Source organism: Thalia democratica, chromosome 8, assembly GCF_965202585.1.
Source record: "Thalia democratica chromosome 8, ktThaDemo2.hap1.1, whole genome shotgun sequence".
In the NCBI taxonomy this organism is placed as follows: domain Eukaryota; kingdom Metazoa; phylum Chordata; class Thaliacea; order Salpida; family Salpidae; genus Thalia; species Thalia democratica.
In genome coordinates, this window is record NC_139172.1 from 23,428,946 (window position 1) to 23,447,391 (window position 18,446).

At 24.9% G+C, this 18,446-nt stretch overlaps 1 protein-coding gene across 2 annotated transcripts; it reads right to left on the bottom strand.

The window, feature by feature from the left end:
* Nucleotides 1-5,046: 5,046 nt before the first annotated feature.
* On the bottom strand, nucleotides 5,047-18,163 carry LOC145842105 (inositol monophosphatase 3-like). Of its 2 annotated transcripts, none has more exons than XM_082949489.1 (7): nucleotides 18,055-18,163; nucleotides 12,963-13,117; nucleotides 11,329-11,478; nucleotides 9,821-9,977; nucleotides 8,567-8,662; nucleotides 7,266-7,421; nucleotides 5,047-5,656 (listed from the first exon to the last, which is right to left on the bottom strand). In XM_082949489.1, the coding sequence occupies exons 1-7, from the start codon at nucleotides 18,119-18,121 to the stop codon at nucleotides 5,406-5,408; spliced, it is 1,032 nt and encodes a 343-aa protein (XP_082805615.1). In that variant the 5' UTR covers nucleotides 18,122-18,163; the 3' UTR covers nucleotides 5,047-5,405. The 2 variants fall into 2 exon arrangements, with proteins under 2 accessions (XP_082805615.1, XP_082805616.1); XM_082949490.1 differs by lacking the exon at nucleotides 18,055-18,163 and adding an exon at nucleotides 14,909-14,953.
* Nucleotides 18,164-18,446: the final 283 nt, after the last annotated feature.

Sequence of the window (18,446 nt, forward strand, 5' to 3'; positions counted from 1 at the left end):
AACATGGCTAAAATTTCTAAATAAGCGTTTCAAAATCAATAAAAAAAAAATCTTGAATTGGCTATATAAAATAACAATAACTCAACTAAATTTCATTCTAGATCTAAAAGAAAATATGTCCAGAGATTTAAATTTTTTTTATACCTATCCTGAGACTTTTATAAAAAATCAAAACTGTTCTGAGTCATCCTAAGTTAAAAAAAATACCCTGAATTTTCCTAATTTTTTCTATAATTTCAAAACATCTTGAGTTTTTTCAGAGTCTCCTAAGTACCCTGATTGTGGCACTAAAACTTGTAAAACTTAGGAAGGAAGTTTATATCCTTAATTTAAAACTCTTAAAAGCTTAAAAGTACATAGTTGATGCAATTTTGTAAAGGTAATTAATATGGTGGTTATATTTTAAACTTTCAGCCATAAAAATTCTAAGATTTTTAAACACTTTTATCAAATAGAAGTTTATATTATTTATTTTGAAGTCAAATGTTTAGGTATAAATTAAATTTTATAGTCATTAAAGGTTTACCAAATGAAAACTTTTAATACTACTTTTAATACTGTTTTAATACTATTAACTAATAATTTTAAAGCTTATGACCTCCAAATATCACTGCAAAATTTTATTAAGGTTTATTCTTTTAAATTTAAATAATGTTGTTTTTAGTTTTTTCTTATTTTTATTCTTTAAATAAAAATATATAGTATATTGTATAGAGTATATGATAGATGTAATAAAAAGTGTGAAATAAAAGTGCTAAACAAATAAAACATTTCGAACAATTAAACATAAAACAACAGAAGAAAATAGTTTTTACAAACTTCAACATTTATAACCGATTTTTTTTTAATTTCAAAAGTATGATTAGTTATATATTTTTTAATCATACTTGAGCAGAAAATTTTTGGAAGTTCTTCGACTGTAAATGCTCAATTTTTATTGATCATGAAATAATTTTGAAGTTTTGCAAAGTTTATTAAGTACTATCAACTTTTTTGGTTTCTGTATCTTATGTCCAAGGAACTATTTTCTAATAATTTTCTACTATGCATATTTTGTAGAAAAACTGGAACTTTTACATTTAAGTGTTATTTGTTACCAAGTTTTTGTTTAGTATTTTTTGCTGAAATCTTTCAAGTGTTTAGATTAGTCTGACTTTAGATAACAAATCTTTAAATATTAATAATTATTGCACCAGTTGGTGTATAACTTAAATTGATTATTAAGTACATCGTTATTGTAAGTTGCCACTAATATTTTTTTAGCCACAATGTCTTCAGCAAAGTAGTTAGTCTATATTTTAGTACACATATTCTTTTAAATGATTAATTTTTTAATATTGCGGATTACTTTAGATATTTAACCAGATGTCTTTAGTTTATATTTATAATACTCAACTTATGTTTTCTTAATTTAGCTTCTCTACCATGGTTATTTTAACCCAGTAGTATGCTACTGAAGAACTAAACAAATTCAGATCGAAAAAATATTGGATATAACTTGATAACTAGTTGTGTTTTTTACATTTAATGTCGTAAACTAAAAAAATTTTAGACTTAATTTATGCGAAACCTGATTTTAGTAATCCATGAAACACCAAAATAGTTGACTTATTTTAAATTTCAATAAATAAAGTTTTGAATTAAGTTGTTTTTAAATACAAATAATTTTTTTTTATGGTTATTTAAAATAACTTATAAAGTTTATCATGAATGAAAGCCACAACAGCATTAACATTTCAATAAAACTTAGTTTTAGAATAAATATAGTATAAATCTTTTATATAGCTACTGAAATTTTGGAGTACTTCTACCATAATAAAGCTTATATTTTTTGTTTAATGTTATACTTAAATTATATTATTATTATTTTCAAGTATTTAAAAACAGCAACTTTAGTTTATTCTAATTATGGACGCTAAATTTTTAGCATTATTTGTCATATACCTTCCCTAAATCAGGGGTCAGCAAACTGAGGCCCGCGAGCACGTTTTTATTTTGAACGGAATGAAGGCCTCGAAAGAAACATCTGCGGCCCGAGACCATGTAAATGTGGCCCGCGGAAGAAAACTTTTTCTAAGTCGATTTTTTTTTTCGGTAAAATAATGTATTTGATTATTTTTTTTCAAGTCACTGGAAAATGTTTATGACCCATTAAAAAATGTACTGCTTAGGCTTTAAAAAAACAGATTGGTTTTCTTGCAGTATTTTTTTTCAGTTTAGATTCTAACTTCCTTCTTTCAACAGCAACTGATGAACTAAAAATAAGTTTTAAAAGTACTTGGATTCTGTAAGTTATTTATAAAATAAATGTTAAACAATTTGACTAAATGCGAATGTTTTCTGTTTCGTACAACAGTAATGAACTACAATTTGATTTATTTAAAACTTAGGTGTTTTGTTTAGCATGTAGTTTATACATGAGTTTTTATAATAGATATTTCCACTATGTATTATAATTAAATGTACACAGAAACGTTAACAATATCATAATAAAAAGACAAGTAAAATTGTTTGTATCTTGAGTCGTTTTGATTTTTTTACATAAGTTTTCTGTGCAATTTAAATTAATTTTTATGCACACTAAGGTGCTTATAAATACGTTGACCTTTGAGTTTTCAGCTAATTTTTTTAGGGGTAACTACCACAAAAACACCCTGTAAAATTCGAGATGATTTGAAAAAAGTTTCATCTTGGCGGAATTCGATTTTCTAAAAACGACCCCAATGCAAACTATGTAGGACCCAACAATGCGACCATAGAGTTTTTAGTTGGTTTTTTTAATGTGGCAACTATAACTTGTGCCCAATTTAAGACATTTAAAAAAAAAGTTTTATAGTGGCACTTCTTGATTTAAAAAAGAATCAGTTGAATTCTTTTTTAATTCTAAAATCTCCGACTAGGTTTTGATCATCAGAATGACTTTCTTGCTTTGAAGATTGGCAAAGAAAACTTATGAAGTATGTCTTTTTCAAATTATAGTTTTAACTATATTTAAAAATTTAAGTCCTGAAGGTGCTAGATATTTAAATAATATTTATAATAATTGTATACATATAAGTTTAAAAAACGCACACCGGCTTTATAGGCAACTGCATTTAAGCCTGAAAACTTTTTTTTGAAGTATTTAATAAACCCAGGCTGATTCAAGCTTGGTTTTAGTCACAAAGACTAATTTTCCTTTGCCTTAAAAAATTGTAGGCCCTGATCCTTTTAAGCTTGAAAAGTAATTTAAGCATACTATTCTAAATTCAAACTTTATTTTAAAGAACAACGCTGTTCTTAACAATACCTTGCTTTTTAATAAAAGTATACGAAACTACTTTTACTAAGAATAAGAATACATAATAACACAGTATTAATGACCTGTTTTTGTGTTTACATTCTTCCTAATGGTTAAAAATAGCACAAAAAAAATGTTTATTTATTTTACATATACCATGGTTACCACACAGGAAAAACGAGCTTTCACAAAATAAATCAGTAAAAAAAAGATGATAAAATATAAAAATCAAGCTGTTTGTTATTTTTGGTTAAATTAAGATTAACACATTTTTTAACTTTTATTTTTCTTTATCGTTGTGTTAAAATTATTTTTGTTTAGTCTAACTGTTTAATAGATTTAAAATTTAATAAAAGTTTTTAAATTGCCTTACACTTATAAATTCTCAGACTTCTGTTAAATTTTGTAAACACCAGGCTAACTTATACCATTTTAAAGTTTTTTGTGAAAGATTCAGGCTGTTTTACTATTTTTACTTAGATGAAATGAACAAAATCAGTTTTTAACTGATTGGTTACTAGGAGTTTAAAACAAATCATGCTTTTGTCTTTCTTTAGTTAATAAAGCATTAATATTTGTCATAGAGTGGCCACGTAGTATTAAATTTATTAAGTTTTCAAAGTAGTAAATAGTTTATTACGACTAAAGTATATTAGTCAAAGTAAATTTTATTCAATAAATATGTATAATTTAAAAATGCCTTCTGTGTATAGCTAAAAATCGTTTTAATCAATAAAGTAAATAAAAATAATATCTTGAATAAAACTAAAACAATGTTTTATTAAGTGTGACTAAACCTAAAAACTATTAAAAAGTGACTAAAACTAAAACTTCGGCCCGCGATGATTTTGAAACTTGAAATTTAGCCCGTGAGCACCAATTGCCTGCCGACCCCTGCCCTAAAGTAAGCCAAATTTGGAATCTTTAAAAATTTACTAAAATAGTCAAACGAAAACTTTAATCTACAATTTTAAATTAAATATATTTCAATCTTTTATTGTACTTGTAACAGTAATTAATCTTAACAATTTAATCTTAATAATTAATCATTTACATTCAACACTCATTGACTGTTTTTTTTTTATGGCACTTCTACAATTGTAAATAAATAAATCAAGACCTTTTACCAGAACATAAGTTTTCAATAAGAAATAGATTTTTTTTGTAACAACCTAATTAGTTTGTAGTAAACTATTTCTATACATTTATTTAAATAAAGTGATAAATTGTTGGTGAAAAATATATAACAAAAGAAGATAAATATTATAACACAAAAAAATATGTTCTAAAAATAGGAGTATTGTGTATAAAATTATATAAAAACTGAAAAAAGCAATTAAAAAATAAATGGATTAAGAAAATTTACAAAAAAATAACTTCATTTACTAAAACAAATGAAAGGGTAGAAATACATAAGTTATGAATGTATACAAATTAAAAAGCAGAAAAATTTTATATACACTCTGTACTACATTGTCGTGGCATAAAATAATAAAAATAAAAATATTTATGTAAAAATTACAATTAAAATAAAAAATGTACAAAGTATTATATTTGCCTATAAATTAAAAAAAACAGTAAATTTTTTTATGGTTTTAACTAAACATTTTAATAAAAATAAGTACCATTAGATTTAGAATATTTATAACAATTAAGTTAATACAAGTATTTGTTGTTAGTAAAGAAACTTTTAGAAATAACTTTAATATGAATATTAAATTAGAAGAAAATCAATACAAGTACTATAACAGGTATGAATTATTTTAGATGACAAACGTCTAAAAACTTTTAAATATGAAAAATATCGAAAACTGCATTTCTTTGAGAAAACTTTTTATTTATGCTTCCATACGTTTTTATTAGATTTTTTTTTTGAATAGAAAGTTTTTATTCATTTTAAGAAAAATTTACATTTTTTTTGTTAAAAAAAGACTGAAACAAAAAAGCTTCAAAAAGTTTGATGATTTTCGATTTTTTTGCTACAACTTTTATATTAAAAACAAAAAATAAATAAATACTGTACATAACACTTTTGCATTAATTACAATCGTTATTATAAACAATTATTTAAACATTAAGTCATACTAACCATAATAAAAGCATACACACATACCCCAGCATCTTTTTACTTGGCTCCTTTTAGGGCAATCCCCATTTTCTCCAGGTACCTGCCGTGGTTGACCTTGGCCGCCAGCAGCCCGCCCTCGTTCTTCACGTTGCCAGGCGAGTAGTCGATGGTCTGCCCGTCCAGGGTGGTCATGGACCCGCCCGTAGCGTCCAAGATGGCGTTGCCCGAGCAGATGTCCCACTTCTTGATGAGGGTGGTGTGCACGTACACTGTGGCGCTTCCGTCGTACAACGCCAGTGTTTTGTATCCTGGTGAGTTTGAATTTCTTTGTCAGATTTAATTTAAGAAAAAAGTTGAGTATTTTTGAGTAACGGTGCAAGTTATTTTAATTCTAAAAAAATTGTATTTTGTCTTTTATAGAACGATAAAATATTTTCAAGGCTTTCAAATACAACGCAAGCGCTTTGTAGCCTGTTGGAGACAGATTTGTTTGGAAAAGAAAAAAATGGTAACTTTGATAAGAAAAATAATACTTGTTAAGCAGCAACACTATCTTTTGGTTAATAGTGCAAGTTTTGATTTTTAAAATTTTACTGAACTTTTATTAGAATAAATAAAATACTTATAAGGTTTGATCATTTAAAATACTCAAATAAAATAAAAATAAATACTAATTTTTAACTTAATTAAAGCAAAACGACTTTGGTTCGTTAAACTGCTTGAATAGATTTTTTTAAAGTAATGTCATAAATTTTACAGTGATACTTATAAATTAAGCCTTAAAAAATCGTTATTTGAAAGCTTCAAATATATCAGTGTATATACTAATAGTATTAATGTCTATAAATATAGATTTTAATACGTTGAATAGATAACTTTACGAAACAAAACTTAATTTGTCACGTACTTTTCTAGAGTTGTTTATACTAGTTATCCAAGCCATATAAGTTTTAGAAATAGTGACTAAAAGAAGTATTATGTTAAAAATAAAATTTCAATTGTTTAGTTTTTTTATTCGATAAGGATATTACTTACTCATTCAGTTTAACATTTAATTTTCAAAACAAACTTGTTAAGCATCATTGAAAAACAATATTACTATACAATTTAGTCTTATAACTACTTACAAGGCAACAATTTTTTACATAACAAATATTTGTAGTCGAAATTCTATAGGCTATTTATTATCGAAACATTTTCTATTCATCATTTACAACTTACACGTGTTTCGTTTAAATAAATTGCGATTTCGTATTTTAATACGTGTTGCTTTTATTCTTTTCAAAACTCACAAGACAAGTTTGCCAATTTCAAGCTCATAGTATTTTACATTGCTGTTTCGAGTTTCATTAAACATTTCTTTACAGATAAAATATTAGTAAGAAAGATAATACTTCTTTACTTTTAATTTATTTTTGTATTTTTACGTTTTTTAAACTTATTACAAAAATTGTATTGAGTTTTCCATTAAGCATAAGTAGATATCAGCAAACTATTTAAATATATGACTCTAAGTCCGTATTTAAATATTACTAAGAAAACAAATACTATAGTAAATAATTAATTGTTTTAATTTTTTAAAGTTTGCAGAAGTTAAACAGTTGGCTCAGTAAAACAGATGATTGATTTGATCAAGAAAATTTTTATAAAAAAGTTTTACAACTGGTTTGCATCAGAATATAATATTTCTTACACTTAAACTAACAGTAGGACTTGAAAATCTGAGGTAAGAAAATCTTCAAATTAAAAAGGAAAGATAATACTGCTTTGTATCTATATCAAACAGGTTTCTTCTCACCAATTATGGTTATATCAATTGTAATAAACTAAAAATATTTAGTGTAAGAAAAGTTTTATATACATCAGGAAAAACAAAACTGCGTTGTAATAATAATAATAAAATAAGTTTCATCTTACCAGCGCCACCAGCAGGTGTGACTTGTGCCTGTTCACCAAACGCGTCTTTGACCACTTTCTCCACTGAACCGGCGTGCGACCTGGAAACTATCACCTGTTCTCCACTGGGTGGCGTTTGGTACTCCACATTGGTACCGTGGCCTACCCAAGCCCAAGCTAGGGTTAAATAGTTATGTTAGATATTTAATGGAAGTTTTGTAAAATTTTATGGGTAAATAAAATAACAAATATTGTGTTGATGACATCTGTAAGTGTTCAAATAATTGTAATTTTTTTAACAAATCAAAATTAACAGGACATCATGTCAGGTGAAGATTTTTTTTTAGTGTAAAGTTAATCTTTTAAATTTTTAGAATCAAACTTTTAATAAAAATTTCCATACTGCTGACATTAAATTTAGTAAATAGATTTGAAGTTTTCTATAAATCTATCATTTTGTTAATAAAATTAAAATTTCAAAGCTCCACTAATTTACAAAGCAAGCATTTTTTTAACTTATCCAAAAAAAAATTAGGTCTTGGGAAAAACTACATCACTAATTTTAAATAAATACTGAGTATATTTTTGTTACTTCTTTGCTAGAAGAAAAATATAAAAATGGAATTATATTTCAAAAACCAACCAAATTCAAGATCTTGTTCTACAACTTACTTAAAACTTTATCAATAAAACAAAGTATACTTGTTTTTACTTTTTTTAGTACAACATTTTTTTTTAATATTTAGTTAACCCAAAAAGTAACGAAATAAAAATAAGATAGATGTCATAAGATTTTACCATTTATGAATACATTAAAGAGCTTTTGTTAAAAACTGCAGTAAAGGTTCAACAATACTGCTTTTGTTGCAACGTATACTTAACTTTCAAACACAAAATTTTGACGTTTTAAAAAAATTTTTTGCTTTCCTCAGTGTTTCTCATTCTATAACTATTAGTATTTATGAGATTTAGCTTTTTTAAATTGTAATTTCGAATTTAACCGAAAATAATACTTGTATCTAATAATACTAAATAGATAAGTATTCAAGATGACAACTCAAGTTAAGCACTTGAACGTTTTCTTATGTAAACTGATCAGGAGCCTTAGGCTGTACAAAACATTTAACGCGATTAACCAGTTTCATAAGTTTAATATCAACTATTGTCTACATGATATATTTGCTTGGATAAATTTACTTAAACTAAATCAAAATAAAATATACTTGACCAAAACAGTTGTTCACGTGTGTTCGCCTATACATTTTTTAAACACTGTAAATAAATGTTAACTGAAATTTAATTAAAAGAAAAGTCAAACCAACCAGTTTCACCGGTGAATGGTTTGTGAATGACACCGATGATCGGTTTTCCTTCCACTGCGATGCACACCATTGTTGTGACGTACTCACGTAAATTTTCTGCGTAAAAGTTACAATGCTACTTGCTATACAAACAAATTGTGTCTTTGAAAAATTTACAAAGCCTATACACCTACTAAGTCAACACGCTATTTCTAAGAATTGAGTTTTGATATTTACAGCTTCTTTAAAACAAACTGTTACTTTTTTAGTAAATACTTTGGTAAAAAATTTATATAAGTATAATTAATAATAAAAACATATAAGTCAATGTAAAATTATAAATATGTAGAAAACACTAGTTGATTTATTTTTTTTAGTTTAAAAATAAATCTAGCTAAAAAGTTTCTATTCATTTTGTAGATTTTCTCGAGTCTTCCTATTTTTATTCATATTATTTTTTAAGCGTACTCTCTAACAAAGTTTCTAACATTGGTGGATATATTTAGTCGAAATAGATCATAAACTTAACAATAGCTTAAAATAACTAAAGAAAAATTGAGTTTGTTTAATTTTGATTTAAACAGTTTTAAAATAAAATCCTAATTTAGTAGGATTATTCGAAAAACACAACTTAAACAAACTTTAAGACTTAAAACATTAAAAAATTTTGAAGAAAATTTAACCGTAGTTAAAAATACACAAAGTAAATAAAAATTTTATATCATAAAATATCAAAATAAACTCTAAATAAACGGCAAGTGTATGTATTATAATTCGTTAATGAAATAGATTTTACTTATACTAAAACTTATGGGTTAGAAATTAAGTATTTTTTTATTTATACTTGCATTATGTTTATTTATTTTTTCATAAAGTAATTTATCTTAGCTTTTACCATTCAATAATAATTATGTAACAAAGTTTAACTCTACAACTTTACTAAAGCTATATTTTAGATTAATAATAGATGAATTTGTATAAACAAGCTTAGTATTTTGTAAAATTTCTAATAGCCATAATTGTATAGAGTTTACTATATATGTTGTAAAATTTACTTAACTTGTATATTCTATTCAGAGTATAAAAACAATGTCTTTATCTTAATGTACCTTTTGGTATATTAACAAATACATTTTCAAAACACTGATTTACAAAAAAAATGCAAATCACTACATGATCTGGTATATTGTTATCATTGCATTTCTTTAAAAAACTAAACAAATTTCAACAATTTTTTAAAGAAACTTTAATGATTTCAGAGAAACTTCAGCTCACCCGAGTACTCCTGAGTGGCATCTAGCGGGTCGATCCACACTGTGACGTCATCGGCGTGAACGAGCTGGTCGCCCATGGCCAGGAGGTCTACCTCCGCGTTGGTCGTCTTCACCGGGATCACGTCTTCCACGTCCTCGTCCTTCTCCTCGGACACGATCTGGTCAGGTTTGGTGGTCAATTTAAAATATAAGCATCTCAATTGTTGATAACTTGCTGTTTATGTGTGCGAAAGTAATTAATATTTGTCAAACTTAATAAAATTCTAAAAAATAATTATTTCAAACAAATTTAGATAGTCTAAAGTAACTGTTCAAAATATAGTTTTAATTGTAACTTCACTGTTAACATATGTTGGTAGAATAAAGGAAGATAGTCTAAAGTAGCTACATAATGTCTAAAAATAGTATATATAGATTAATTTCTGAATAGTAAATAGATAAAATTGATTACTTTACTAAGAAGTCAACTATATAAAACTTTAAATAATTTAATTTGATAATAAATCTGATCTTACTAAAAACTTTATATAAACTTTTAGTTTTTAAATGCTTTAAATGCTTTAAGAAATATCAGTTTTAGGTTTTAAAATATAAATTAAAAAGCAGTAACAATAAAAAATATTTAAAAATAAAAGTATAGGTAATAAACAATGAACTTAACCGCACGACCAACAACAACAGCATCCGAGACAACCTACGACCGGTTTCATCCTTTTTAGGACTCACTACTTAGTCCTAAAAAGGATGAAACCGGTCGTAGGTTGTCTCAGATGCTGTTGTTGTTGGTCGTGCGATGAAGTTCATTGTTTATTATCGATGGCATAAAACATCTTAACTTTGTTGATGATGGCCGAAATAAATACTGGTTAAAAATAAAAGGATATGAAAACATTCTAGTTTATGTAATCTAAAAATACTTATGATGCGCTTTATTTAAAAATTGTAAATGTATCTTTAATGCACAATCAGTAAATTTCAAACTGGCTATCAGGTTTCCTATAGAATTAATTTAATTAAAATTTGATTTAATAAGCATATTAGTATTCTTTTCAAAAAAAAACCTTACAAATTACCATGTAATTAACTTATACTTTCAAAAAGTTAAAAAAATAATTTTTAACTTTGAAAAGTACCTGAACAGAAGTAGTTAGTTAGACAATGTAAAAAAAAATTAAAAATTTAATTCTTAAAATAAAAAAATAAAAGTAAATTATTAAAATGTTTTTATAATTTGGAAAAAGATATTTATATTGAAAGTTTTGTATAACACTGATAATTACAACAATTTTTTTAAGTTTTAAATATGCATTTTTTAAACTTAAAATTTGCCCTAATTCAAAAAAAATAAAACATATGCATGTATTCAACACCTAATCAAGACATTTTTGTTGAGCCTTATGAAAAAACTACTTAAAACGAATATAACTAACACAATTTTATATTACTACACCTCTAAAGTTTACAACATTGCAAAGCACTTAGACCAGCAAAGACATGTTATCAACTCACGAAAACATTGGGAAAGGCCTTTTTGAGGGGGTACTTCATGGCGCGGTTGCTGGCGAAATCGCCGTCGGTGACCAGCATTTTGGCGCCCTCCTGCGTGTCACCCTTGCTCTCCGCACCCAGCTCGTCGTTCTTCAGCCTTATTGCTCGCACCTTGACAGTATGTTAAATAGAATGAATTCAACAGTGTGTTAGTTTGTTTCAAATTTAAGTTTTATTTCAAAATTAACTTGCTTATGAACTTTTGTGTAAAAGTACACTGTCATTCACACACTTCCGGTGGAAAACTTAGTCATGTATCTAGTTGGAAAAAAAATAACAAAAAGTACGATTGTGTCATAAAGTTTATTGTAGATATATATTTATTGTGTTAAATAAAATAATTGTTTTAATTAGTAAAAGTTAACAATATATACAACTTTTTTTTCTCTAATTTATTTATAAGTTGTATGAATATAATTTTAGAAGCTCAATTTTACTTAAGATCTTTTTTTTTTAAGTTTAAATTTCAATTTGTAATTGTTTTACGTCGTTGACCTTTTTGTCAACGGTAATTATTTAAGGTAATTTATTAACTTAAAATTGTTAAACAACTTCATTTAATGCTCCATACTTTGTTAATTGTAGGCAAATTAAATAGAATATAGCAATAAAAAATTGTAAATAAGCATTGAAAACTAAAAAAGCACATAACTGAAAATAGAAGTAAATACTTTTAGTAACAAAACAAATGCATTTATAAAATAAAAATTTTTGTAACAATTCTAAATACGAGTAGTTTAAAATTGTTTTACCCATTTATTAGGAAACTTAAATATAAACTTTATTGTTATTTATGTTTGATAGGTTGTAAAAAACGCTTTAAACAAAGATCACTAATCAGTAATAATCCTAATTAAATTTTAAAGAAAACAAGACAATATCATAACCTATTAATGATTAAATGTATTTATTATCAACTTACAAATAGATAGTAAATATACTTTATTCTATAAATTTTGTCTTAAGTTTATAATTTTCTAGAGTATTTTTCAAATTTTAAACAGTTATTTATTTTTTTTAAAACTATAAATGTTTGTTAAGTAAAAGTTTATTTTTATAATAAATTAATATAGTGTTAAGTAGGAATTTACTAAAAATGCTAAACCATTATACTATTTTGTAAAATTAATACTAATCTTTTTGATAAAACTACACGAAAAGAATAAGAAGATAACATTGAAATGAAACTTTACATTAAAAAAATAGCTTGTGCTATAACATTAAAGATAAAAATTGAAACAACAACCCAAATTTGTTTAAAAATATTTTAGCTGACTACAATTACAGCAGCATTGTTTTTTAAATTACAACCATTTACAACAGTCCCTGCTTTCGAAATTATTGACTGTTACAAAAAAAAATTCTAGCTTTAAGCATATGAAAAACTATTACAAAAAAAACCTAAGCAGTTCAATGAGAAAATTAGACTATCGCTCAGATAAATTTAGGAGTAAGATAAACTTATTAGTGATATTGATAAAAAGTTTCAAACAGTTATGCTGGTAACTAAAAGATGCTTTTTAAAATTATAATGTTCAAAAAACATCTTATTAGAGTTGAACAAGTTTTCATTTAGTAATTAAAATATAACTCACTTGGTCGCCCCCTTTCTCAGCCACATCAATGCTGGCAATCAACAGGCTCCTCAAGCTGACTATGTCCGGATCGTTGTTGCTGGTCATGAAGTAAACACCAGACAGCACAAGCAACCCAATAACAAGTGCTATACCAAGGGGCGAGGGTTTTATTCCTGTAAAAATATGTAGGTTTAGTTAATTGAAATAAGCTAATTCAAAAAACTTACTTTTTTGAAAGACTTAAAATTTTGTAATGTGAAAAACTTTGAAATTGTATCTTGTACTTTTTTAATATAAACAGTGAGAAACTTTTTTTAAAAGATATAAAAAAACAGCACAAGGTTTTAAAACTAAATTTGATAATTCCTGTACAGTTTATTTAAGGTTTTTCTGCAAAATAATAACAAAAAATTATCACTAAAGCTGGTTTTCAAAAATTATTTGTTGATTATACTTTTTTATATTTATGACTGAACAAAACTAATCTCTGAGATAACATTCAAAAATTGTAAGTAAAGCTAAATGAAAGCAAATTTAAAAGGATTATCTAAATCTATACTCACTGTAAACATGCTTTTGGTCTTTATTTCATGTTAGATAAAATTAAAACATTATACTTCAATAAATCACATTTTAGTTTCAATTTATTGAAAATTAGTAAAACAGGATAAGTTAATTTATAGAATTGGTCTAACAATATTCTAATAACAAGAAGACAACAGGTTTTATAATCTATGTCTTTGTAATTCCTTTATCTTCGATAGCTTAATAAAATAAAGATCACCAAACAAATAAATTAACATAGTAACTTAAAAAAAAAATTTCAACAAAAAAATTCCAAGTCACTTCGAATTACTTAAGCATTTTTAAGGGCCAAGGGGGGGGGGGGGTCTAACATTTTTTTACAAAAATTAAATTTGGATTTTATATGAAAGCTTTAAGTACAAACTACAAGCCAGTTGTTATAGAATTCAAAAATGTCATTTAACTTTTGAGATATTTAATTTTTTGAAAAAAATTCTCTGATATAAACATATGGATCACAAATTTGTTGGGGTCAAATTTCTCGGAAATTTTGAAATTCACTAAAAATCCATCTCCTTTTTCATTTTTCAAGCAATCTTCTTCCAATTTTCAGGAAACGGTCCTTATAATAAAAGGAAAAAATGTTACTTTAAATTTTTAGTAATTGTAAAAAATAAAAATTTTATCACAAAAGTTAAAAAAAAAGTGTTTGTTTTCAAAATAAAAATTTTACAATAAATTTATTTATTTCCAAAGTAATGTTTTTTTTTAATGTATAAAGATTAGACTGTAAAAGTTTGAAGAAGATTGCTTGAAAAATGTAGGAGGAGATAGATTTTAAATGAAATAGTCTTTTTTTGCTGTTTTAGTTTTCCCTTCCCATTGGGAACCTATTATGCAGCCTGACTTTGACTGGTCATATCTCAAAAAAATATTCGAATTTTTTAAAACAATAAAAAGCATCTTGAAGCTTAGAAAAAACTCTATAAAATCAGACCAACTTGTAAAAAAACATGGTTTACCCCACCCCCTATGGCCTTAAACTATAATGTTTTAAACATAACACTTTAAAACTTTGTAGTAAGAAAATAAAAACATTAATTAAATACAAAAAACTCTAAAATTAATAAATGTTTGTTAAAATTCTGTGACATCCAAATGATATATTTTTCTACGCCAATCCTTATAGTAGCTTTTACTAAGTATTATAACTTTAGAAAAAAATATCTTCATCAATAACAAACAACTTTTATTCATAAAATCTACTTTAGAGTTAGCTAATTTCAGGTTCTAATAACTTTTAAATCCTAAATTAAAAAAAAGAAATTTATATGATGGAAAAATGTTTGATGAAAATTAGTTTTTTACAAGTTAAAAAACTTAGTTGTCATAATTACTTCGTTTATTTATATTTATAGAAATTTTATTATAACACAAACCTGATTGCATTGTTTTTGAAGTAAATTTAAACGATTATTCTAAGTCTAGAAAAAAAAACTAACTAAATTCATTTGAAAAACTACATAAAAAAATTATTAATCGTTTATATAAGTTTAAATATGATAATAATGTGTAAATGAATTTATTTACTAAAACTTTATAATTTATATTTGATTTACCTACAACTTTTTAAATAGTGAAAATCACTGTTTTGGGCATAAACAACCATTTAAAAAACAAACAATGGTTTATAATGGAAAAGAGCATAAAGAAGTATATTTTAATAAATAAAGTTCCTTTAAATAAATCCTTGTATGAAAAAGTTTTGTAAAAAATAAGGTATAGATAAACTCAAGGTAATTTATATTTGAAATTTGTAAAGGTAATTTAAAGCTCTTAAATCAGTTTATAAAACAAAACAATTAAATAAAACATTTTATAAAGATAGCAGTCGAAGTGTATGTTTTTTATTTCAAATGAAAAAAAAAACTCACTAAAAATCATAAAATATTTGAAAAACTTACAAATTTTTATTTTTTAATTTTAATAATGAAGGATATTTAATGATAAAGAAGAATGTAGGAATCTATATAACATTTTTTATATTCAAAAAAATTAATTCTTATGTGTTAGTAACTACAAATCATCTAGTAGCTAGAAAAATATCTACGATATCAGCTTTAATATAATATTTAAAACAATAATCAGAAATTGTTCTAATAAGATACACTACTATTTTATATCAAAACTCCTTAAATATTAACTAATTAAATTTTACAGGGTTACAAAGTAACATTATTATTAAAACTAGCTTGAATCAGCTAGAGTTTATTTATTATGTTTATAATTTTATTTAAGTTTTCTTATTTGAGCACAGGGTAAATACAGAATAGAAAATTAATTTGCATGTAATTTGAGTACTAAAAGTTTAAAACAAATTAGAGTTTCATAAAACAAATAAATTTTATATCATAATTCAAGTCTAGTTTTTATTTTAAATAGAAATATTCTAAGTCTTATTTAATAGTTCAAGCTAAACTGAATATAACAAAAATTAAACTAGATTATGTAATCCTGAGTTTATCAAAGTCTTCAAAAAGTTTGAAGTAGCTTGAGTTGAACTGAATGAACCAAAAATTAATATATACTAGAAAATATTGAATATATAGTTGTAGGACTAATTAATACCTACAAAAAAATTTCTTATTTTTTCAAAATTATAAATATTTTTTGAGATAATGATAAAAAATCATTTAAAAATAACTATATTTAGTTGATTTTAAATTGTCTTAAAACAAAAACTTTTTTACTATCATAATCTAATAATTAATACATACAACTGTTTTTTTTTCAAATATGTAACAATTTTTTGAGTGGTAGCCTTTTAAACACTATTTTATGAATTTGAGTTTAACCAAAAGGTTGCCAGCCCCTGCAGTAAATGAAATACTAGTATTGTTATTATTATTGATTTTAAAACATTTTTAGGAACAGAAAACTTTGTTAACTATAAGGCTTACATAAAATTTATCTAAATACAAACTAGATTTTGATGCTTAAAGTAGTGCTACAGGATGTATAAGTATTCACAAAGTTATTTTTACATAACATAAAAATTTAGGAACTCTCGAATTGCTATAAAAACTTTGTCTTCAAATTTTTCCACTTTATTGTCAAAATAATGTTTCACTTGATTGAAGTAGTTCAAAAAAGATTCTCAGTTGAATAATAAAACTTTATTCGAATAGAATCTTTAAAACTTTGTAACTAAATAATGTAATTAAATGCTATTGAGTCTTAAAAAAAATTATTATGACTTCCTCAAATAGTTTGTAAATATTACCACATTTCAAATTTTGTATTATCTTTTATTTAAGCCTTTTTTAATACTAAGAAAACTAGTTGCAGGTTTTTTTTACTGTTATTTCACAAGTTTCTTCTAGGTTTTCTAATTTTTATCAAAGCTTTTAAAATTGCAAGTTTTTCTCTAAATTTCAAGTATAAATATAGTTTTTGAAAGTACATAAATTAATTGAAAAGGTACTGTAATCCTACTTTAAGCCCCTGAAAAAAAAATTACATTAAAAAATTCAAAATTTTCACAGCATATAACAGATATTTTTTATCTAGTCTAAATTTTATCATCTTACATTAAAAATTGTTTAAAATCCTAGTTTTTTAATGTTTTTTTCCAGAAACTCTCATTTTCCTTCGAATAAATAAAATTAGTTTAAACTAAGACCTAACATTTAACTTAACTTTATGATTAATATTTCATTTAAATAGTATCCAGCTTAAACTCACATGCTCCAGCCTACAAAATATTGCAATATTTAGTCTACACTCTAATTTTTTTTTACAAAGGAAAAAGTTTGAGATTATTTTTTTGACCTTTAAACGAACAAAGATATAATAAAAACACTTACATACAACTATTTGGAGGACAGCTAGAGTGCAGTTAATTTTTTTTCAGATTTTTAAAAGTACACATTTTTGGGTCTCTTTTTAGATTAAGTTAAGTTTATAAAAAATTGAAAAGATACAGTAAAGCTACTTTAAATGCGCTTTTTAACAAAAAAAAAAAAATTTGATGATAACAAAAATTTGTTTATATGATAGATTTTTGTGTCAAATCAAAATTTTACGACTAAACATATAAAATTGTTTAAAATTCCATGTCTTTTTTTTCAAAATTTCTCAAATTCCAGGTTTTTTAGCCTAAATTATCAAACTCCAGATTTTTACAGGTTTTTTGGCAACCCTGAGCTCTGAATAAGAACTTTATTTTTTTATTAAGTTAATACACATATAATTATAAAAATTCTTATAGAAACTATTAACAACCTTTTTTATTTAAATTAGTTCCACTTATTAATTAAAATACCAAAGCAAATGATTTTTTTAATTGAACTACAAATAGGACTATATAATTTTGTTGGGTGTCATACCTACAGATTGAATAAACTTAAAATTAGGAAATGATTTTAAAAATACATTCAATAGTTAACTCTATGGGCAGCAACTTTGCCAAAACTATCTAAGGTTCTAATTAATATTAAGAACTGCACCTAAACAGTACTTGAAAAACATAAAAACTGAATAGCATAAAGACTATTCCCTTTAGTTTAGATAATAATAAAGTCACCATTCTTATCTTTTTTGTGGTATTTAGTTATGGTGTATGGTGTAGTTACATGCGAAGACAACTTCATCTTTGTCAAATAGACAAGTTGCAGTGGATGAGCAGGCTTCTGATGACTGTAACTTTCAAAATAAGCATATGTTGCTAATCAAGTTTAGCAACTTCAAACGTATACTAAGTTAGGGAATTAACCAGAATATCGATTCTCCTTAGTTCTAAAATTATAATTGATCTTACAACTTACATACCTTAACTTAAGCTCAGCTAGCTAAATTTAGCTGATGGCAATCCAAATTCCAAACCCTTAGAAAAACAAAGCAAAAACTTTAAATTACTATTAGATTCAAAGCATGTTTTAGTTGGTGCTAAGTAAACTATTTACGTGGTTAAGAAAT